General features: G+C 42.4%; 1 protein-coding gene across 1 annotated transcript in view; it reads right to left on the bottom strand.

Annotated features, from left to right (window-relative positions):
• Nucleotides 1-24: 24 nt before the first annotated feature.
• The window catches only part of ARMC10 (armadillo repeat containing 10), a 39,255-nt gene continuing 15,493 nt past the window's right edge, over nucleotides 25-23,786 (bottom strand). The window contains exons 2-6 of the mRNA XM_032306090.1: nucleotides 16,245-16,393; nucleotides 13,435-13,569; nucleotides 10,085-10,261; nucleotides 4,536-4,607; nucleotides 25-3,682 (exon numbers count right to left, since the gene is read on the bottom strand). Coding sequence (XP_032161981.1) covers nucleotides 3,431-3,682; nucleotides 4,536-4,607; nucleotides 10,085-10,261; nucleotides 13,435-13,569; nucleotides 16,245-16,393 — 785 coding nt within the window. The 3' untranslated portion in view covers nucleotides 25-3,430. The remainder of the gene's footprint in view (nucleotides 3,683-4,535; nucleotides 4,608-10,084; nucleotides 10,262-13,434; nucleotides 13,570-16,244; nucleotides 16,394-23,786) is intronic.

Below are 23,786 nucleotides of genomic sequence, written 5' to 3'. Positions count from 1 at the left end.
CAGATGTGCAGTGATTTATTTTTTTAAGCATAGAAATATAAGAGGTTGGGCGAAGTTCCCATTTTTAAAGACTTACTTTTTTTAAAAGAGGAAGAGTATTTTCTCTTTTACATCTACAATCCCCAAATCAGAAGCAAAGCTGGCAAGGGACAGGGAAGGGGGTTGCTTAGGGGGACATGATTGGTGACATTTTCTATTTTTAATCTAAAAGTCAGACCTGCTAAGCACAAAGATAACTGCCAGGAAATAATATTTTACAGAGACAAATGCTGTTCTTCAAATGTTAATTCTCTATTCCATTTCCTCTCCATCTACTCATTTTCCCACCTCCTCTATTCCAACTATGAATGTATCAATCGGGTCTATGTAGTCTGTTTTACAGGATTCACATGGCTTATATTTTTATATTGAGTGACCTCTAAGCCCGATTCTACTTTGACTAAGCTAGTGTGGAACACTAGCAGTTAAGAAAGAAATGGTTTTGGGGACTTAGCTGACCAGAGTTTAGTCCTGTAGGGGCTCTGTGGCCCTTGACTGCTCTACCTACAACCAGAGCTGATCAGAGACATGAGAGGCCCATCCTGTGCTCCTGGCTCCCCAGTCTCCATGAAGCAAACATTATTTACACAAAATAATCAAAACAGGTTTTCTACAGCAAATGCTACCCAGGCGGTAATCTATTTATTTTCACATATATATATATATGCACACCACCTGTTAGCCACTTAATCTCAGTTTTAATCCCGTTTCCACCACAGATTTTCTGTGTATCCTGCAGTAAGTCACCTGTGCTCACTATGCCTCAGTTTCCTCACGTGGAACAAGAAGACATTTGACCTACCTCCAAAAAATGTGAATAAGTAGTGTTTTTTTTTTTTTTAAGCACTTTGAAAATATAAGAGAGAACATTTTTTCTTAAGACATCACTGCCTAATATAGATTGGTAGCTCTGAAAGCTGAAAATAGGCTCATGCTGCTTTTGATAGTGTCTTGTTGCTGCAGATTCAAGCATATATATATTTAGGACATGAAACCCTAAGGACAACTTTGTCTCCTTTGTAAATTTAAAGAGTGATAGCCAAAGTAAATGTCAATGATCTTTATCAGAATTTAGCATTTTTATCTTACAGAGATGCAAATCAGTCCAGGGGAAATGTGTATGTATAATGTATGTGAATGTGTGTGATTTGGGGCAGTAAAAGCACAATTTCCCTGTAATATAGCCTTCAGGAGAAAAACAGAACAGCCCTCCCTAAACCTTTTCACTCCAAAGGAGCATCCTAGCAAGCAGACAGGAAGGGAGCTGGTAGGTTGATGGGGATGAGGTCGCGGGGGAGGGGGGCTGGTGTCCTCATGCTCACCTTTGTGGTCGCCTTCCCTGCTGTTGCACGCCACGTTGAGAATTCACCTCTTACCTCTGCTCTGTGAAGCAGACCAAGTTCGTCTTACTTTGTCTTCTCCATGAATGGCCTTAACATGATTCCTGCATTCACGTGTACCATGGAAGTGCAGGTTTCCAAGCACTTTGTTCCAGTTCCGCTTAACGGGCCTGCCGCGTTTTCCTAGGTCCGATTGCAAGCTTTAGTTTCTATTACCCTTCACCTTTTTTCTATGCTGACCTTTTATTTCACGAAGAAGTACGTGGGAGCTTCATCTTTTCTCGTAGAATCACATTTGTTTCACATGGCTTCCATGTTTTCACTTAGCTACCTTTTTGCAAGGTTTAAATACAAAAGCAAAACGAAATTTTGAAAAATAAGCCAAATCCACTTTCTTGCCTCCATTCAGTTTGAGGTGTGGCGTGATGCCTCTCACTCTGTCGTCTCTGATCACTTTCATTTTGCTCTTTTGATTAGCTGGCACCCCCTGGACCCCGACAGGTTTTACAGACGAGCCCCCGTGGTAAAGAGGCTCCTCCTTGCTCACAGCAGGGATCCCACACTGTGGGCCATCCCAGCCAACAGAAACTAAGATGTGCCCTGACCCCAACAGACCAAGATCAGGGTAGTTAAAAAGGACTCCCCTTTTTTCTCTAGCATTCTGACATTTCAGACTCAATGCTCTGATCTCCAGGAAATAGTATTAGCTACTCAAACTAAAAACAGAAAACAGGAGATGGGGTTTTAGAATCCAGTGCTGCTGAAGCACATCAGAGCCCAGTTTATTTTCTAATCCAGTGCCCATTTGACTACGTATTTTCATTAAATGAGGCAGATTAAAAAATTCATTATAAAGAAATGTGCCTTTCAGGGAACGAGGACTTTTGTCAGCACTGCAAGCCTAAGCAGTGTTCTCAGCCAGCATCTATCCCCAACTGCTGTAGCCAGCTGGGAACGTCCGTGGTTTCACCTCTCTACTGTAAAAATACTTCTTGCAAGTTTGATTTTTGTGTCAGGCTAGCCCTGAAAACACACTTTTCTGTTTGAGGATTTGTGACTTCCTATGGAAATCCCTGTATGTACAAATGAGATCTAACGTACTCGCACAGCTTTGCCTTAAATACCCGGAGCAGGAAAGCTGCGGCCTGCACACTGACTTGCCTCGTACTGGGCATGGTGATGGGGAAGAACTGGAATATTACAGAAGACCTGGCTGAACCGAAGTCTGTTAATAGTATTTTTATTCCATAAGCTATTGTGACAATGACTAAAATTTATAATGTATGAAAATCTCAGCTATGTAAAATACGAAAATTAATGAATAAAGTACTATTAAGAGAAAATGTGTAGAAACCTTTTTCCTTTTTATTTAAAAAATTTACAAAATTTATGCTGATGGTTAAAAAAATTCAAACAGTAGGAAGAAGGTATACATAAAAAAGTCCTTTTCCTCAGTCCCACTCCCTGGAATCTGGCTATTGTTCTAGAAACTATTCTCCGGATAGAAGCATAGTTTTCATTTAAAAAACACATCCACATTTTCTGGAGGCCTTTCCACATAAGGACAGTCAGGCTTCCTTGTTTCTTTTAAGATAACTGATTTCACCAGTTGCCTACAGATGGACAATCAGACTGGCCCCAGCCCACCATACCCAATGGGCGTGGTGAGGCCGAGAAGCCAGTCTGACTCAGATTAGACTCGGGAAAGCAGTATGTCTGGGCAGCTCCTCACAAGCGCAAGACCAAGGTCGTTCCTGCAGCAGCCCTGAACCAGCCAGCCAGTCACACACGAATGCGGTCTCAGACGGGCAGGAGGTTAGCTTACTCGTAAATAAGGCAACTGGCCAGTCACATCAAGGAGGTAACCGAAGTAAACTCAGCAAACGGCAAAATGAAAAGAAATGATGTCAGAACAAGCTCTTCTATTCATTTGATATCAATAAAATGGTTCAAAATAAACCGGAAGACCATGGCAGGGTCCCGCTGTGTTAATGATGAAATGTGAGATCTACTGTTTAGACTCGGCAGCTGGAAGATGAAAATTGCCGCCATCAGAACCTGGGTAGGACCGTTACCTTTTCCTTCACGTCTATATCATGGTGTTCAGCTAAAGCTCTCATTTTCTGGGCACATTCTTCTCCATATAGCAGGAAAAATAAGGAACCTTTAGGGAAAGCAGGCTGAACAGCTAAGCAGCCTTCTTTTTTGAGGCAGTTACTTATATTCTGGGAGAATGTAAGAACTCGAAGAAGAATCTCCTTTGCCACGTGGCCGTCATAGAGGGAAAGGAATGAGGAGTCCACCTGAAAAAGGAAACCGTGAGTGTTAATCATTCATGAAAACATTTTTCATGCATATTTTCACATTTTAAAACTACACTGAATACATTAAAAAAGTGGGTCATAGAAAATTATCCCTAATATCGCCTAACATCAATATAAAATCTTATGCACCCTTACACTTTATACTAACGGAAACAAAGGTTTCACTGTTTCAGCTGAAAAATACTATTTTCTTGGAGTTCTAAAAAGTAGTCTTCGGAAAAACACCCATATCCGTTTTAAGGTCCGTCATTCAGCCCTCCTGGGGGTTCCTCAGTTCCCCGACACGTCATGCCCACTGTAACCTGCGGGGCCGGGGCGCAGGGAGGAACAGGTCCTTCCCTTACAGGAGCGGAGCCCTGTTCATGTCTGCACCACCCTCGCTTCCTTCAGAACACTTATCTCAGCTTTTAGTTATTGTGTTTGTTTGTTACATTTTGTTTTCTCTTAGGCTGCTCGAGTGTGCTCACTGGTGTTCTGGCGCTGGGCTTGGCATGTGGTGCATCCTGGGGACTAGTGTTTCAGTGCCCGTAAGGAGACGTGCAGATATGAACACGGCAAGGGGAAGAGATGCGGTCACATACGTGTATACCCCAAAATGGAGAGAGAGAAAAATTTGTGGTTGTTAGGGAGGCCCCTTCCAAAATGGTTTTTTTAGAGTAAAATCGGTTCATTACAGAAAATTTAGGTAATTTGTGTAGGCAAAAAGAACCAAAACAAAACAAAACCCTGTGCTCCTCACAGATAATCTGTTAACATTTTTGGGATAAATCTTTCTAGACCATCCAAATCTATATATTTATATAGTTATAAAACATGTATCTTAGCTATTTACCTGGGCACTAAGTAGTCCGTCTGCCATGGCTGGATTTTCAGACAAGTTCACAAGCAGTTTCAAAACTTGAACCTAAAAGAACAGTCACACTGGTTTATTTTAGACCCGTGAGCATGGATCTGCTCTCCCTGGCCACCATCCTCTCAGTGTGTCCACATTTTAAAGTCCAGCCTGGGCTTCAGTCTCCGGCTCAAATTCTGTACCCCAGGGAGCCCGCTCCTGTACAGCACTCCTGGAGTACTGCTCACACAGCAGGGTTAGTGAGACCGTATTTTTCCAGCCACATTGTTGGGGAGAAGATGGTGAATGTCTGTCTCACTGTCTACCTGCTCACCCCCTAACCTAGGGTAATAAGCTTAATATTATTTTACATAAATGAGCTTTATTACAATTACTGGTAAATGAAATATGATCTTTGGAACAAAAAAAGGACTCTCTCAAAGCTTGTTTATATTTAAAGTATGAAGATCTCGGAACAGTTTGGTTACCAAGACTAGATAAACATACAGTCCTTTTTAGTAGGTTACTATGAAACTTTGAGCTTATCTTTTTATGTGAAAAATGTTTAAAATTTTCCCTAAAGATTATATATATTTATTTGAGAGGGTGTGCCAGCACAAGCAGAAGGGCAGAGGGAGAGGGAGACGCTGAAGGCAGATGCTTGACCAACTGAGCCACCCAGCTACCCCATGAAAAATGTTTTTAAAATCCTTCAAGTAGACAGTGATAAATAATGGGCAAACAAATGTTAACTCAGAGCTGACAACTAAAATATCAGCATTCCCGTCACTTAGAACCGGTCAGTACCGTAGCCCCCATTATCTTTTTTTTTTTTTTAAAGATTTTATTTATTTGACAGAGATCACAAGTAGGCAGAGAGAGAGGTGGAAGCAGGCTCTGTGCTAGCAGAACGCCCCGATGCGGGGCTTGATCCCAGGACTCTGGGATCACGACCTGAGCCAAAGGCAGAGGCACCCACTGAGCCACCCAGGTGCCCCCCTCTTATCATTCTAAGGGGATATATTTGAAGACCGCCCCCCAACACACACCTAAAATCATGGATAATAGCAAACCCTATATATACTGTGTTTTCCTATACATACATATCTGTGCTAAAATTTATAGATTAGGTGCAGTAAGATTAACAACAATAATAAAATAGAACAATTACAGTAATGTACTGTAGTAAGTTATATGAATATCATCTCTCAAAATATCTAATTTAGTACATATGCTGCTGAAGAGACACTCTGCAAATATCTTCGTGTTCTGTACTTACCCTTATGATAGGTGATAAAATGCCCTTGTGACGAAAGGAAGTGGGGTGAATGACAGGTGGTGTGACGCAGCCTCTGATGGGAAGCCAGAAGGATCATCTGCGTCCCAACTGTGGTTGAGAGCAGATGACAAACCATGGAACGTGAAACCATGGATGGGGGTGAGGGGGGTGGCACGGGGAGCTACTGTAGTAACAACATTCAAAGAGAATTCCTGTTCAAAGACATGGGTCATACAAGCCATACTCTGTACAAGATACTTGAAACGACACAAAGTGAGGAGTGGGGAGGGAGGAATGTGCTCTCTACTAGACCCGGAAGGGAACCCAGATCTTTATTTTAGAAAACCTTTTTTTTTTAATGACAAAGGCATTGTCTGTTTCCTGTAGAAAATTTTTACTTATTATTTATTTTTAAGTAGCCCCGACATGAGCTTGAACTCATGACCCTGAGATCAAGAGTTGGGTACTTAACCAACTGAGCTCTCCAGGAGCCCCTCCTATAGAACGTTTTTAAAAAGTGATAGAAAAGCACAAAGGAAAAGGAAATTCACCCCTATTTCCATGACTAAAACAAATCACTTAATATTAAGTTTTGTTTCTTTCTGGTTTTCACACACCTGTATACTCACACATTTCATATTCATGTTGTATGTACTAACCTGTTAGGCGGGATAAAAGGCTTTGCTTAATTTATCAACTATTTTAAAAAATCTTATGAAATTAATACATCATCATGATAAAATACAAACTGTGCAGAGGGGAACTAGGGAGAAAACAAAAGCCACTGTCCCATCTGCCCATCTCACGCCCCAGCAGAAACCCCAGATAACAGTTTCTTGTTTAGGCAGAGATCATGTTTTTCAAACAGATATTCCTTATGAATTACAGCTTCTTAAGAGAGGAAAGACCACTTCTAACTGTTCGTGCGGATCTGGTCTGGCCTGACTGGCCGCCAGCAAAAAGAATAGGTGTTAGGGATAAACACTTGTCTCCAAGGGCAGTGAGGTTTTAAGAAAATGGACAAGAGTTCTGAAACAGGAAGGTCCCAAACGTAGGATCTAAGTCTGGATGAAGTAAAAATCCACAAGGCCCACTAGTGGCCAACACCGGCAGGTTCATAACCGGGGAACAGTCGCAGCAGTAGTAACTATTTGTAATTTGCATAACAATATTCTAATTCATAATAATTGAGTTAGAAGCCTGAATTAAAATTCCACATTGCTATGCTCCGGAAGGGAGTAAAACATGAGAAAATAATTTACAAACACAGCTGCGGATTAAAAAGCCACAGGTAGAGGCGGCTCGGTCAGTTAAGCCTCTGCCTTAGGCTCAGGTCATGACTCCAGGGTCTGGGGATTGAGTCCCACATCGGGCTCTCAGCTCAGTGGGAAGCCTGCTTCTCCCTCTGCCTGTTTCTGCCTGCTGCTCCCCTTGCTTGCGCTCTAACAAATAAAATCTTAAAAAAATAAATATATAAATAAAAAGCTGCAGATACCCCTTGCTTTTCGAATGTCTGCCTTATGCCACCTCACTTTTATAAAAGACCCATGTTACTGGCACCTATTTCCATGAACCAAAAGAAATCCAAACAGGATTTTCATTTAAAAAGAAATAAAGAAAAAAAAAGAAAGCAGCTTTGGGTGTTCTACCTCGAGTGTTGGTGGGGTAACACCCCCAGGAGGCATGTGCAGCATGTCAGCACGGAGTGGCCAGAGCTGCCAACATCTGTGCTTATCTTGATTTATTTTGTGCAGCTGTTAACAAGGTATATTCCAAGCTATTAGAAAAGTCCGGCAGGTTTTTTTTGGGGACAGGGGTCTGGGAACGCTCAAAAGTGTTCCCATATAAATTAACAGTAAGCGCTCCTCTGCCTCACGCCACGGCGGCTTAGGCAAGGTTTCAGGGGACCACCCTGCTTCCGGGGGACGCCGGGGTGTGAACCATGTGAAGTCCTCTCGTCACATGTGCCATCTTGTGGTGGCTCCACAACATTTCTTTTAAGACATTAGTTTTCTTGCTCTCTTTGTAGTTTTATTAACATAGGATTTATTTATGTATATCTTACATTATCTATATTTGGTTACGTATCAGTGTTGTGCCCAAAAGGTTGTTCTACTATGGTGAGATCTCTTACTAAAAATAAGATTTTAAAAAGTCATTTGGTTATTTACTAAGAAAATATCTAAAATGGGTATATTTTCTCACAAGTGGATTACTGTCCAAAAGTTCATTTGCAACTTGGAACTTTGTTTCTCCATAAAAAATGAGTTTAATGTTATAATTGGTGGTTGGGTTCCCAGAAGACCAAAAAGGCAAGTTTTCTATCCCAGAAATGCCGTACCAGGCAATGGAATGGAAAAACAAAGCAAAAATAGAACATACTATTGTGGTGTGAGTCATCTTCTAAGAAGTCATAGAATATATTAAAACACAGACCGCGTCTGAGACAGATCTATACGGCCCCAAGGCCAGACTCGCCTGGCTCTGAACTCCTTGTTTCTCCTGAGGTTTTGGGTAAAGCAGCTGCAGACACAGGCAGAGGAGAGCTCTGTCCTGTAGTTGTGATGCTGTAAGGCAGAGGGAGGGGTTTCCCTGGGACCTCAGAGGCTGTAAGTCACCTTGTCCCACTGGAGAGAGATGTCAGTGGTGCACGCACTTTGGAAACTGCCCATGGATGGAGTGTATTTCAGAAATACTGCTAATAAGAGTACTACATTTGGGGCGCCTGGGTGGCTCAGTGGGTTAAAGCCTCTGCCTTCGGTTCAGGTCATGATCTCTGGGTCCTGGGATCGAGCCCCGCATCCGGCTCTCTGCCTCCCTTCCTCTCTCTCTGCCTGCCTCTCTGCCTACTTGTGATCTCTGCCAAATAAATAAAATAAAAATTTTCAAAATAAAAAACAAGTAATACATTTAATTCTGAATGCCTTTGGGTACTTCTTAGACCAGATTCAAGTCCCTCTGGCTACTGGAAATGTGGAAAGCCCAGAACAAATTTTAAAAGGGCTACAGTGAGGCTCTCCTGTAATCACATTTGGTAACCCCAGAAATAACGTGAGTGATATTGAGTATCTGGAGTGTGGTCTTTTCTAAAACGCTCTTGCGTTTTTCTCTCAACTGTGTGAGAAAAACTGCGTTTTTCTCTCAATTGGTGAGGGACACACACCAGTATTGTAAAATGCTGATCAACACAACTCATCAGAGCCTTTGATTAGTCCACCTTCTGTTTTTATGCTATTTCTTAAAACATGGCACTTGAGAAAAATGCGCACTAATTGGAGAGGTTTACTCAAGTTACTTTCAGGGGGTGTGTCCTGAGATCCTGCTTAATCTCTATAGCCTCCTACATCAGCATTACTGGTCAAAATCAAGCACCAGACATCCATTACTAACTTAAAAGTGGTTTTCAAAATATTTTTTTTCTGCAAATAATGGCTAAATTAAAAAAAAAAAAGTTCTAACCTCAAGGTGAGCAAAAAATTCAATTAACCAGCATTATCACTCAAAGACTCCTGTTAGTCAATTATGTCTAATTAAACCTGGTATAGCAGGGAAGCTGGCTGTATCACTTTAGTAAAAGGTAAACTCATTTTTGGAAGATCAAATGAATACTAATCTATTGGTAAGTGAAATTACACATTTTTACAAATTCATTTTGAGGTCGATTACTTGGGGATGAAAATAATTTACTTTTGGGGTGCCTGGGTGGCTCAGTTGGTTGGGCGACCGCTTTCAGCTCAGGTCATGGTCCTGGAGTCCCAGGATCGAGTCCCACATCAGGCTCCAAGTGCCATGGGGAGTCTGCTTCTCCCTCTGACCTTCTTCCCCTCATGCTCTATCTTACTCTCTCTCTCTCTCTCAAATAAATAAAAAAATATTTAAAATATAGGGGCGCCTGGGTGGCTCAGTGGGTTAAAGCCTCTGCCTTCGGCTCAGGTCATGATCCCAGAGTCCTGGGATCGAGCCCTGCATTGGGCTCTCTGCTCTGCAGGGAGCCTGCTTTCCCTGCTTTCCCCTCTCTCTCTGCCTGCCTCTCTGCCTACTGTGTGATCTCTGTCTGTCAAATAAATAAATAAAATCTTAAAATAAATAAATAAAATATAATAATTTACTTTCTTGGGCTCATGAAAAGGCTTTTAGTAAACTTTAACTGCACTTGCTCTTTTTTGAGGGATATCAACTTAAGATGGGGGACTTAAAATTCATTTCCAATCCTAGAAAGCTTGATGCCTCAGCTCTTTGTACTTCCAAGTCAAAACTGCTTCATTCGTACCTTGGTACTTCCATTTCCTGTAAGCAGCACATGGAACAGGTCTGTGATGTAACTGCGAAGCATGTGCTGGTGGTCATTGGTGACCGTCATGTTTGTCAACAATCTCAGTCCGGCCAGCTGCACAGCAGAGTCCAGGGGCCTGGAGAGGACATCCTTGCAGACTTGATTGATGTATACCTAGGGGTGAGGGGGAGAAAGTGAGCATCTTAAAATCTCCCGAAATCTATGATCCAGTAACTTCTATACAGTGGAGGAGGACAGTAGTTCAGGGGAGGCTAGCTCCTCAAAAAAGATGGTATTTCTCTCTAGCCCTCAAGCTTTGGAGGTTTGTTTTTTTTTTTTCTAAACACCTTTTAATGCCAGGCACTGTGGGAGCATTTTACAAACATACCCCACTTAATCTAGTGCGGGTGTATATGCGTGTGTGTGATTAATGGGCACTTTACAGACCAGGGCAAGTCCTCAAGGAACCTGGATCCCTGCCCAGTATCAAGCCAGCTGGTCGGGGAGCAACGTTCAATTCCAGAGACCATGCTCTCAACACCAGCGGCCTCTCAACTGGTGGGGGCCTCCCAGCTCAGTCTTTCTTTCTTGTGAGCTGCTTTGTTGGGCACATGAACACGGAGGAGGAAGACCTGTCTGGTCATTCTGCAACACGGTAAGTACCTTAACAACAGGTCTAGGAGCCACATCATGTTAGAAGAACAGGGGGATCAAAGTGAAATAGAATTTTTCTCTAGGGTTAGTTCTATCAACAGTAAGCCAAGGCAAAATTATCTTTACCCGGGTATATGTCTATGATCTGTCCCTTCCTGATACTATGACTGCCACTGGCAAAACATAATACAATGCCAGTAGTACTCCTACTTCACACCCGACAGAATGAAACCCACCGTGATGGAAAATTTTCTGGAACTGTTTTCTATTTCTGGTCAGGGTCTTTCCAGCTTGGAAAAAGCTCACAGATGTCTCACAGATAACTGCTATTCACCTAACTAAAACTCCACCCTAAATTCCAACTGATAAGAAAAAATTCCTAATATAAAATGCTAAGAGGGACACCTGGGTGGCTCAGTTGGTTAAGCAGCTGCCTTCAGCTCAGGTCATGATCCCGCGTCCTGGGATCGAGTCCCGCATCGGGCTCCTTGCTCGGCAGGGAGCCTGCTTCTCCCTCTGCCTCTGCCTGCCATTCTGTCTGCCTGTGCTTTCTCTCCCCCCACCCCTCTCTGATAAATAAATTAAAAAAAAAAAAAAAAAAAGCTAAGAAATGACCAACTGTTCCATAAGCCATTATTAAACTTAAAAAAAAATCTGAACGCATCCATGTTACCCTAGAGTAATGGCAGTAAAGAGATGAAATTTTTAATCTCATTTTAGAGCTAAATGTCATTTACAAGCCACGTGGCTCTCTTTGGCCACAATCTCATTACACATCTGTCCTTCAAAAAAAAAAAAAAAAAAGCCATTTTCTCAGCTATTTATAAATTATTTTCTTTCTTTCTTTTTTTATTTATTTCTCACAAGTAAGCAGAGAGGCAGGCAGAGAGAGGGGGAAGCAGGCTCCCCGCTGAGCAGGGAGCCAGATGCGGGGATCGATGCCAGGGCCCTGGGATCATGACCTGAGCCGAAGGCAGAGGCTTTAACCATTGAGCCACCCAGGCGCCCCTAAATCATTTATTTTCATAAGATGTTGATGCCTTTCTAAGAATTTCCTAAAATGTGTTGAGCATTCAGATCCTTATTATCTTTAAGTCACTGGTTCAAGTTCAGTAACAAAATCACCAAATGGGTCACATCAGTTATTCTTGAGGCTGCGTCTACCTCCCTTTGCTGCTTCCTTCTGGAATTCCCTCCTTCCCCAACTGTGCTAGTAGAAATTTCAGACATTCCTCTTTTTTTTTTTTTTTTAAAGATTTTATTTATTTATTTCAGGGAGAGGGAAGGGAGGGGGAGCAGAGGGAAAGGGACAAGCAGATTCCACACTGACCATGGAGCCCGACGTGGTGCTCCATCCCAGGACCCTGAGATCATGACCTAAGCTGAAACCAAGTCAGATGCTAGACATTCTTTAGAGCCAAGTGGTACTCTATGTTTTACAGAACTCTTGGATGAGATCTCTCTCAAGAGTATTTTACTTACATGTTTCCTTGAAGTACTTGATCATGTTCTACCTTGTATTACACCTATTTATGGCCTTTTCTCTCTTTCTAGCTTTCTTAAAACAAGAATTAATCATGTCCATTTCTACATTCTAACACGGAGCAGGACCTCAGGAAATGCTGAAATAACACAATTTCCTAATTTCCTTTTCTGCTGGTATTAACAGACTCTGGCCAGGTTCCTTTAGCATAGTTGGATTACCATGAATCCCAAATTCAAAAGCCCAAGACATCTCTTATTGGCGGGTTCAGATTCCTCCTTCCTCTGCCTTATTCTCCATAAAAAATGGGCAGAGGACCTAAATATTTTTCCAAAGAAGACTTGCAAATTCAACAGGTACATGAAAAGATGCTCAGTATCACTGATCATCAGGAAAATCAGGAAACCAGGGAAATCCAAATCAAAACCACAATGAGGTATCACCTCGCACCTGTTAGAATGGCTGATGTCAAAAAGACAACAAGCATTGGCAAGGATGTGGAGAAAAGGGAACCCCTATGCTCTGTCGGGGGAATGTAAATGGGCACAGCCATTATGGGAACACAGTAGAGGTTCCTCAAAAAATTAGAAATACAAACTACCATAGGATCCAGCAATTCCAGTTGTGTATTCAACTGAAGAGCTCAGGAAGAATAATTTGAAAAGATACATGCACCAATGTTCACTGCAGCATTATCCATAATAGCCAAGACACAAAACAACCCGTGTTGACAGATGAATGAATGAAGCCAATGTGGTCTGTATATACAATGGAAAATTATTCAGCCATGAAAAGGAAGGAAATCCTGCCATTAGCAACGAATGGATGGACCTTCAGGGCATTATACCAAGTGAAATAAGACAGAGAAAAATGCTGGAGATTTCCCTAACAAAGATATCTAAAAAAGCCCAACTGACAGAAACAAGAGAGGCATGGTGGCTGCCAGGGGCTGAGGGATAAAGGAAATAGGGAGATTTGCTCAAAAGGTACAAACTTCTAGTTAGAAGACGAGTAAGTTCTGGGATCTCATGTACAGCAGGGGGACTACACTGTATTACATAAAGGTGCTAAGAGGACAGATCTTAAATGTTCTCACCACACAGACAGAAAGAGCAATTATGTGAGGTGACAGAGGTTTGTAACTAACCCTATGGTGGTTTTCTCTGTTATTTATAGAAAACTTACACATTTGCGATCTCAGGTAACTTACCTTTATCTTGACTTGATTTTCAACATTCACACTCAGGTTATTCAATGCATTTAAAGCTTTCTCTTTAATACTGTGGTTGGGATTGTTGATTTTGCTTCCAATGACTGGAATACCACCCAATTCACGAATAATGACCTAAGAGGGGAAAAAACAGGACCACCACTTCAATACCCACTCCCTTCATCAAATTTTTTGGATCCACAAATACAAAATAAAATTAATGACTCTTTGGAAATAACTTTTTTCTATGCACAATCTGTAGTTCTTATTTAAAAAATTACTTTCTATAATTTTATTTTTTTTAACATATATATTTTAAGATTTTATTTATTTGAGAGAGAAAAAGAGAGTATGAGAAGGGGAGGGGTCAGAGGGAGAAGCAGACTCCCTGCCGAGAAGGGAGCCCGATGCAGGACTCAATCCTGGGACTCCAGGATCAGGACTTGAGCCGAAGGCAGCTGCTTAACCAGCTGAGCCACCCAGGGATGCTATTTTCTATAATTTTAAAGGTAAAGAAAATAGATTGAAGATAATTAAGATACATAATTATTTAAGAACTATAGCTTGGAGATCTACAATGAAGATTGGTAGAGCTACCGAAATGATCTCAAATCAATTTACAAACAAATTATTTTACTTTGAAATAAGTTATATGATTTTCCTATTACGGACACAAGTGTTAGGATTTAGGATACCCAAGTAACATTTTGCTAAAATGTATTCTTTGGAATACAAATCCCTCAAGATGTTAACAGATGTTCCATTAAGACAAGGGAGGTTCCATGGTTCAGTAAGTTTGAGCAACTCTGGGTTTAAGTGTAGACGCTTCTTTATTGTGAAGCACTCAGATGTTCATGAGTTTTGGCAATCTCCAAGAGGGGAGCACTGAACAGAGTATTTCCATGAACTATACACAAAAGAGAGGGTCATTTTTCAATGGGGGTGGGGGGTTTTAGGAGGAAGCACCTATCAACATCTTGAAGAATTATAATTCTACACAATTTGAGAAATGATGCCCAAATTTTAAAAGAAAAAATAATCTAGGGATTTCTCATACTTGGTTCCAACACGACACTTTGCCCCCGTACTGAACGATACATTAACCACTTCAGTTCTTACAAGAAAAGTAAGTTGAGAATTACTCCTGTCAGGATAAAACATGCCCTTCTATGAGGGAAAGAATGAGAGAGTCTCCTGGCGTCATCCACTTTTTATCAACAGTCCCAAACCCAACTCTACTGTCAAGAGTGGGCTCAGCAATGGGACGAAAAGAAACTCCCTGTGCAATCCCAGGTTCTTCCTAAGGATCTGTGATTACTAGAAAACAGTTGTTGTTGTTGTTGTTTGAACTATCCTATTAAGGCAGATCAGGGCACTGTAATTTACAAAGAGGGGCACAGACTCCATTACCCAGGAAAGCACTTGTTCAGCCAGTGGCTATGGAACCAGTTTCACTGCAGCTCCTCTCTGAGGGAGCCAAACTACGGGATCAGAATCAGCTCCAGGCATGCTAATAAATGAGTCACCATCTGCTGTTTTTATTTGCCGGGCACTTCTCCCCACTGGGGCAGAGAGAGCACCTCCCCTATCCCGTTTAGTTCCCGATGGGGCTGCTGGTCGAATGGGAATGCTGGTCCCATCCATCCCCGCTGTCCGGCTGTGGGGTGCTCCCATGGGGTCTGGGATGCCACAGAACAGCCCCTGAGCCAAAGGGCTGGTACCTGATTGCGGCCGAGCAACTCCGCCATTGGGATCACCAGCCACAGGGATGAAGGCTGTGGCAGACAGAGGCTTTCTCTCCATCCCAGTGACAAAACCCTCTTTGTGGCCAGAGAGATTGAAAAAACAAAACAAAACAAACAAACACACCCAAAACCCCAAACCCAATACACAAAAAGGAGCAGGGCTAAGCAAAGCCAAAAGATGGAGGGGGAGAGAGTGCTCTGGCCACGCTCTCTGTAACCTTAAACTGTTTTCACTTGTGCCTGAAGCCAGGGCTATTCTTTGATGCTCAAGTTAACCGAGCTCAGTATTTCCCCTTTTTGTTTTAAAATAATGTAAGTTGGGTTCTGTCACTTGCAACGCAAAGAATACAAGTAATCAACAAATATCCTTTAATCCCCCTATAAATCTCAAGAGCTTTACAGTAAACCTTGCCATGCTGGCAAAAACTTGACTGAAATAGAGTATAAATTCAACATCATTTTTTCATGACAAAGTTATGAAAAGTTCATAATGTTTTCATGACCAAGTCAATGAAATGCATTAGCTGAAAATCATTACATTTAAAAAACAAAAACAAAAACAAAAACTTTCTCCTTGGAGGTAGTGGGGAGAAGGAAGCATTCCAATTCAGCACTTTAGACCTGGTGTTAAATCTCTACTGGTAGAAGGGTTTACACTGGTCAGGGGTTGTCAATGGTCCTGGCTCCCCCTGCCTTAGAACCACCCCCAAAACCTACATATAATGGAAAGCACGCAGTTCAATGTTAGATGATTTCACTGTTCTCCTGCAACACTGCTGAATTTTAAATAATTAAAAAGGCCACGCAATGCTAAGTGGAGTAGATCACACTTACCACAAATGTGATGCCTGTGACCAACTTCCTAGGGATCTAGAATCCCAGGAATACGAATGTCACTATTCAGCTGTGCTTTTCAGAAATAAACAAACGCTACGTGGTAGGTACATATCCCCACACTGTACAGATGAGGAGAGAGGGGCTCCAGGATTAAATGCCTTATCAGGATCACAATTAACTGCCAGTGTGTAAAGATGGGGGGCACCCACTCAGAGACAAGGTACTTACTTGGTTAGCTGAAAAGGCTGCATTGTTACCCAGAGTGACCAAAGCTCTTTCAATAATTACAGGATCATCAGTTGACTCAAGCAGGTAAAGGAGTTTCTGGAGCTGGTCGCCGCTGAGGACATCATCATGGGAACCATTGGTTAAGTCTTCTGCAAAAGAACAAAATGATTTAAAATTCATTTAAAATCAATATGAAATTAAAAAAAATTTTTTTTTGTTAAAGAGAGCGCACAAGTGTGCGAGCGGGGGTGGGGGAGATGGGGAGGGGCAGAGGGAGACCCTTAAGCAGGCTCCATGCCCAGCACAAGCCTGCCACGGGGCTCCACCACAGGACCCTGAGCTGTAGTCCTGTCCCGCACTTGACTGACTGAGCCACTCAGATGCCCCTAAATTTTTTTTTTTTAATTTAAAGATTTTATTTGCTTATTTGAGAGAGAGTGAGTGAGTATAAGTGGCGGGGAGGGGCAGAGCGAGAGGGACAATCAGACTCCTCGCTGAGGGTAGACACTTGACCGATGGAGCCCCCCAGTTGCCCCAGAAGTTTCTTTTCTTTTCTTTTTTTTTTTTTTTAAAGATTTTATTTACTTGACAGAGAGAGAGAGATCACAAGTAGGCAGAGAGGCAGGCAGAGAGGGGAGGAAGCAGGCTCCCAGCAGAGCAGAGAGCCCGAAGCAGGGCTCGATCCCAGGAACCTGGGATCATGACCTGAGCTGAAGGCAGAGGCCTTAACCCACTGAGCCACCCAGGCGCCCCAGAAGTTTCTTTTAAATAACATGGAATGCATGCTCTGATGCTGGGCACAGTTAAAGCACTTCATAAGCTTTATCTCATTTAATCTTCAAGTAACCTTTGGAAGAAGATATTATTAAAATTCTCAATTTACAGATGGGAAACTGAGACATTAAGAAATTAGCCAAAGGGGTCACATAGGTGCCTCACTTGGTTAAGCATTCGACTTTGATCTCAGCTTAAGTCTTGATCTCAGGGTAGTGAGTTCAAGCCCCACACTGGGCTTCACGAAACTCAGCATGGAGCCCACTTAAAAGAGAGAAGAAAAGAAAAAGAAAAAAGAAATGAGCCAATGGTCACTTGATAATTCTCTCTCAGTGAGGCACCGCATGCCAGAGCACATGCTCCTTCTTTAAAAATCAGGTACATGTGTCCAATGGAACACTTGCCTAGAGGCATACATTACTTAAGGAAAAGGATTTAAGTAAGTAAATCTTTTTGATCATATATTTTAAAAAAGATTTTTATTTATTTATTTGACAGAGATCACAAGTATGCAGAGAGGCAGGCAGGGGGTAGGGGGGAAGTAGGCTCCCCACTGAGCAGAGAGCCCAATGCGGGGCTCGATCCCAGGACCCTGAGATCATGACCTGAGACGAAGGCAGAGGCTTAACCCACTGAGCCACCCAGGCGCCCCGTGATCACAATTTTTGGAGCACCTCAGGCAGGAGAAAAATCTGTGGGAGTCACTCAATCATGTTGCCAGTATGGCAGTTTTGTTTGGTGTACATGGACAAGGCCAAATGACTAGGATACAGTCCTGCTGGGGGCAAGGACAATAGGAAAGTTTTCATTCTGAGTAAAAGCTACAGCAGTCAAATGCTGGATCTGGTCAGTGACTTAGAATTTAGCTCTACCTTAAAAAAAGAAAAAAGAAAAAACAACCTATTTATAGAAATTATCACAGGAAAAACAGAAGTATTTTATAACACCATCATTGTGTTATAAAAATAGAACATGATTCCTGAAAACTAAAACTATGAATATAAGTTAGCGCACGTGTCCACAGAACACAGCTGGGGCAGGGGCAGCCTACAACAATAGGTGCTATATGAGGTCACATCTGTGCCTCTTTTTTTTTTTTTTTTTTAAACGATTCTTTATTTATTTGAAAGAGAGAGAGAAACAGTACCTGCACACGTAAGAGAAGGGGCAGAGGGAGAGAGAGAGGGAGAAGCAGGGGCTCAATCTCAGAACCCGGAGATCACGAAGTGAGCCAAAGGCAGGTGCTTAACTGACTGAGCCACCTAAGCACCCTGTGCCGTCTTTTTTATTTTTATTTTTTGAAGATTTTATTTATTTGACAGACAGAGATCACAACTAGGCAGAGAGAGAGTGGAAAGCAGATTCCCTGCTGAGCAGAGAGCCCGATGCCGGGCTGGATCCCAGGACTCTGGGATCATGAACTAAGCTGAAAGCAGAGGCTTTAACCCACTGAGCCACCCAGGCGCCCCGCCTTGTCTTTTTAAAAACACCTACCGGGGCGCCTGGGTGGCTCAGTCAGTTAAGCAACTGCCTTCAGCTCAGGTCATTATCCTGGGGTCCTGGGATCGAGCCCTGAGTGGGGGTGAGGGTTCCTTGCTCCTCCCTGTTCATGCTCCCTGTTGTGATCTGACTCTAATAAATAAAATCTTCAAAAAAATACATATCAAATTATTAAGTGTAGTTATCTTTGGGTGCTGGATTACAAATGACTTATCTTCTACCCTGTGCTTATGAGCATGTTGGGTTTTTTTATAATAAATACGCATTACTCTTGTAATAAAAACAATTACGTATATTGCCTTAAGGATGAATCACAGAAAACTATGAGGGAAAGGGCCAAGTAGAGATGGTGGAGACAATAAGTGATATGCTGTCCTGAGAAAGCAAGTAAGAAGCCCGTTAGGAACATCTAAAAGCTGAGAGGCCAGCAGTTTTTCACTCTCAGGTTTAATAATTAGGATCTATGGACTCTGCTTTTACTTCTGAATCCATTACCTGCCTCATGTGCACTTTGTAAAACCAAATTAACCCCCCAAATATTTGAAAAGTGAAAGAATGACAAAAACAGATTTTAGAAAGGAAAGATTTTGGGGGTTCATCCGAACTCTTTTTATACAGGAGGAAACTGAAGCTAGGACTGTTTAAAGATTTGCCCAAAGCCACACAGGTAGTTAGTAGCAAAAAGTCAGAGAAATGAAAATACAAAGTGCAGGCAAGTCATTCAACCTCTTTTGAGGTCTCAGCTTTCCTCATCTATTAAAAAAGGGGATGATCTAAGACTGTAACTGATTCCAAAGGTGCACCTCTAAAGTCGTGTGATTTTGTACACATATCTGTGGGAGAAAACAAAAATCCTGATTAAATAGCAGGCAGAACACTCGCACAAACATTTTTCCAAAGTCTATAGCCAGATGGCTACAGGCACGTGGAAAGATGCTCAGTACCACCATCAGGGAAATGCAAATCGCAACCACAGTGAGCTATTACTTCATACTCGTCAGACTGGCCGTTACCAAAAACACAAGTAACAACAAGAATTGGTAGGGATGGGGAGAAAAGGGAACTCTTTTACACTGCAGGTGGGAATGCAAACAGGTGCAGCCACTCTGGAAAACAGCATGGAGGCTCCTCAAAAAGTTAAAAATAGACCTACCCTACGTTCCAGCAACTCCTGAGTTTTTATCTGAAGAAAATGAAAACATTAATTAGAACAGAGACACGTGCACCCCTTTCTTGCAGCATTACTTTGAACAGCCAAGATGTGGAAGCCATCTAAGTGTCCACTGATAGATGATGAATGGGTTAAAAAGAAGTGATGTGTAGATACACACACATACACACACACACACACACACAGGAATATTATTTAGCCATAAAAAATATTAAAATTCTACCAGGCAACAATAGGGATGGACTTGGAAGATATTAAGCTAAGTGTAAAGAGCCAGAAAGACAAATACCATATGATTTCATTTATATGTGGAATCTAAGAAAAAAAAAATAAACGAAAACCAGAAACAGACTCATAGATACAAGAAACAAAATGCTGGTTACCAGAGGTGGGAGGGGTTTGGCGACAGGTGAAACAGGTAAAGGGGATTAAGAGGTACAAATTTCCAGTGATAAAATAAATAAATCATGGGAATGTATTTTCATCTTTCCCAATGCTCTCAAACAGTCTAAGCTGTACAGGAATTACAAATTTCTTAATACTGAAGACACACACACACACACACACACACACAAAAGGACCCAATTCTGGTTCAAGATGGCGACATAGAAGATCCTGAACTGATCTCTTCACACAGACACCCTCAATCTATTGCTACATCAAGGATAATTTTCTCTGGAAGAAATCCAGAAATGAGAAAAATTGAGAAAAAACTCCCCACTAAAACTGACAGTAGAGGATGAAACACAATCTTGCCATCACCACCTCCCCTGGTGCAGCAACATATAACCCGGCAGGAACTCACATCTCCCAGCATCTCCCTGAAGAGCAAAGGCTTTGGACCCCACACCCTGTCTTCCAATTTTTAAGACTTCTAGCTGAGACATGGGCTTCCAAAATATCTGGCTTTGAAAGCCAATGAAACTTGCATCCATTACACCCACCAGGCTACAGAAAATTAAGAGAGAGTTTTTAAAGGGCTTGCACATACTAACCATGGCTTAACCCCCTAAGGCCAGCAGAGGCAGTAGACTGGCTCCAGTCTTTCCATCAAAGAGGCCTATTTACTTATCTTAATAACTGCAAGGCAGCTTGAAGGGCAGACTTCTCTTTGAACAAACATCAAGGGGCTGACTGACAGTAATACTCTCCAGAGATGGGGAGGCTGGATGGTCCCATCTTTGCACTCTCCCCATGCCTCGCTCTAGGATGCTGGTATTTCCCAGAAAGGAGTCTGCACACATGTCTGGCATTCTGGTTTTTGCGGCTGCTGCCCAAGAGATGCCCCTTGATCACCTGGATCTAGTGGCCAGAAGGACCCACAGGTTCTGTGGGATGGTAGCAAACAAAGAAATAGTTCAAAACTAGCTATCACCCCAGGGCTCAGCACAGAAAGATCAAACACCCATCTCTGTCTTCCACTGGCAGGTGTATTTCCATACTGTAAAAGCTGCTACCTGAAGGTCTGGCTTCTACTCAGCCTGTATCTAAGCACTGAATGAGATCCTTCCCTTTAGGACACAGACAGGGCTTGGCACACTCTCAACTACCATGAGCTGTTAGAAACAGGCTGCTTGAACAATCACAAAGCTTGGAGAGACAAGCAAGACCTGGGCACAGTTGAAGAGTAAGATTCATTTCCTACATGAGATCACTCCTTTAAGACTGAGACAGAAAATCAAAGAAAGTGCTAAGCAAAAGTCACAGAGTTGAAGAATATAATAACGGAACCGAAAACAACAACAAAAAAAACTACTAGAGGGATTCAATAACAGACTAAAGGAAGAAGAAGACAGGATCAGTGAACTAGAAGACAGGGCAGGAAAACTCATCCAATCAGAGCAGGAAAATAAAAATGAAGATAGCTTAGGGGACCTATCTCTCTCTCTCTCTCTCTCAGACAAATAAATGAAATCTTAAAAAAAAAAGATTTTTAAAAAAGATTTCATTTATTTGTCTGAGAGAGAAAAACTGAAAACGAGTGTGCACGCACAAGAGGGAGCAGCTAAGGGAGAGGGAGAAGCAGGCATGCACAAGAGGGAGCAGCTGAGGGAGAGGGAAAAGCAGGCTCTCTGCTGAGCAGGGAGCCTGATGTGGGACTTGATCCCAAGACCCTGGGATCATGACCTGAGCCAAAGGGATATGCTTAACTAAGCCATCCAGGTGCCCCTAAATAAATAACATCTTTAAAAAAAAAAAAAAGTCAAAAGCTAAACTCAAGGAGAAAATCTTACAAGCTACGACAGAAAAATAACTCATTACATATAAGACCATGAGCAGATATTTTAGCCAAAACTTTGGAGGCCAGAAGGGAGTGTCTCAGTATATTCAAAGTGCTGAAAGAAAAAAAAAAACAAAACCGTTAACCAAGAAAAATCTAACTGGCAAAGTTGTGCTTCATAAATAAAGGAGAGAGAAAGAATTTTCCAGACAAGCAAGAGCTGAAGGAGCTCAGCACTTCTAGCCTGGTCTTACAAGAAATGTTAAAGGAATCTCCTGAAGTTGAAACAAAGGGTGCTAATTAGTAGCAGGAAAATACATACATGTATAAATCTTGCTGGTAAAGATACATAGTTATATTCTGAATAATGTAATGGTGGTGGGCAAGTCACTTATCTTACAAGCTAAAAGTCACAGTAAAAATAACTATCAGTACAATAATTTAAGGGATACAGAAGACAAAGATATAAACTGTGATACCAGAAACAAACTGTGTGAATGTGGAGGGAGTAAGAACGTACAGCTTAAGAATGCATTCTAATTTTAGTTATTATCAACTTAAAATAGACTGTTATGTTTTAGGTAAGCCTCATGGTAACCACAAAGCAAAAACGTATGGTAGATAAAGAAACATTAAAGGTAAAGGAATCTAAACCTACCACTACAGTAATCATCACACCACAAAGAGAGCAAGAAAAGAAAGGCACAAAGGAAATACAGCCAGCCAGAAAACTATTAACAAAATGGCATTAAATCCATACCTACTGAAAATTATTTTAAATGTAAATGGCCTCAAGCCTCCAATCAAAAAGCTTAGAGTGGCCCAAAGGATAAGAACAAAAACAAAAACTGGAGGAGAGAGTCAAGATGGTGGAGGAGTAGCAGCCTGACATGACATCAGGTCGCAGGAGTTCAGCTAGATAGTTACCAAAGCATTCCGAACACCTACAAACCCAACAGGAGACTGAAGAGAAGAGGAGCAGCAATTCTAGAAACAGAAAATCGCCCACTTTCTGAAAGGTAGGATGTGCAGAGATGTGAATCTGAAGCGACAGGAAGATAGACCCTGGGCAGGGGGGTGGGATGGGGTGGGGAGGCTGGCTCCCGGCAAGCAGCGGAGCAACGGAGCACAAAATCAGGACTTTTAGAAGTCTGCTCTACTGAGGGACATCGCTCCAGAGGCTAAGCAGGGGTGGAGCCCTCGAGGGGACAGTGTGGTCCCAGGTCACAAGGGTCACAGAAGGATCCAGGGTGTCTTGAGTGCAGCAGAGCTCGCAGGTATCAAAGTGGGGAAGCCGGCTACAGAGACAGAGCCGGGGAATGAGCTCTCAGCTCGAGGCTACCTTAAACTGTGGCACAGTCAGGCCACTGCTCTTTTGGGCAGGGACTCCACCACAAGTAGCAGATCCGGGGAGACCCACCTTCCTCCGCCAGAAGAGGAGCATGGCAGGAATCTGCTGGGTTTGGAGACTCCAAACGGTGCTGTGCGCCAGAGACAGAAATGCTGGGTCACAGGATGGGCAAGATCCAAGCGCAGCCAGAGACCAGGGAGACGGGAGTGATTGAGCGCTTTTCTCTGAGGGTGCACTGAGGAGTGGGGTCCCGAGCTCTCGGCTCCTCCGGCCGGGAGACTGAGAAGCCACCATTTTCATTCTTGTCCTCCAGAGCTCTAGGGAAAGTGTTCAGGGAACTTAAGCACCCCAAGAGCGAACCCAAGCAGAGCATATTACATAGCCCAGCCCTGGCAAGGGTGGCGTAATTCCACCTCAGGTAAAGACTTTCGAGAATCACTGCAACATACCCCTCCCCCAGATGATCAGCAAAAACATCCAGCCAAGACCAAGTTCACCAATCAAGGAGAAGAGCGGAATTCCAGA

The sequence above is a fragment of the Mustela erminea genome, chromosome 11 (assembly GCF_009829155.1).
Source record: "Mustela erminea isolate mMusErm1 chromosome 11, mMusErm1.Pri, whole genome shotgun sequence".
Lineage (NCBI taxonomy): Eukaryota > Metazoa > Chordata > Mammalia > Carnivora > Mustelidae > Mustela > Mustela erminea.
Note: the sequence above shows the minus strand (reverse complement) of the source record. Positions and strands in the feature narration are given on the sequence as shown.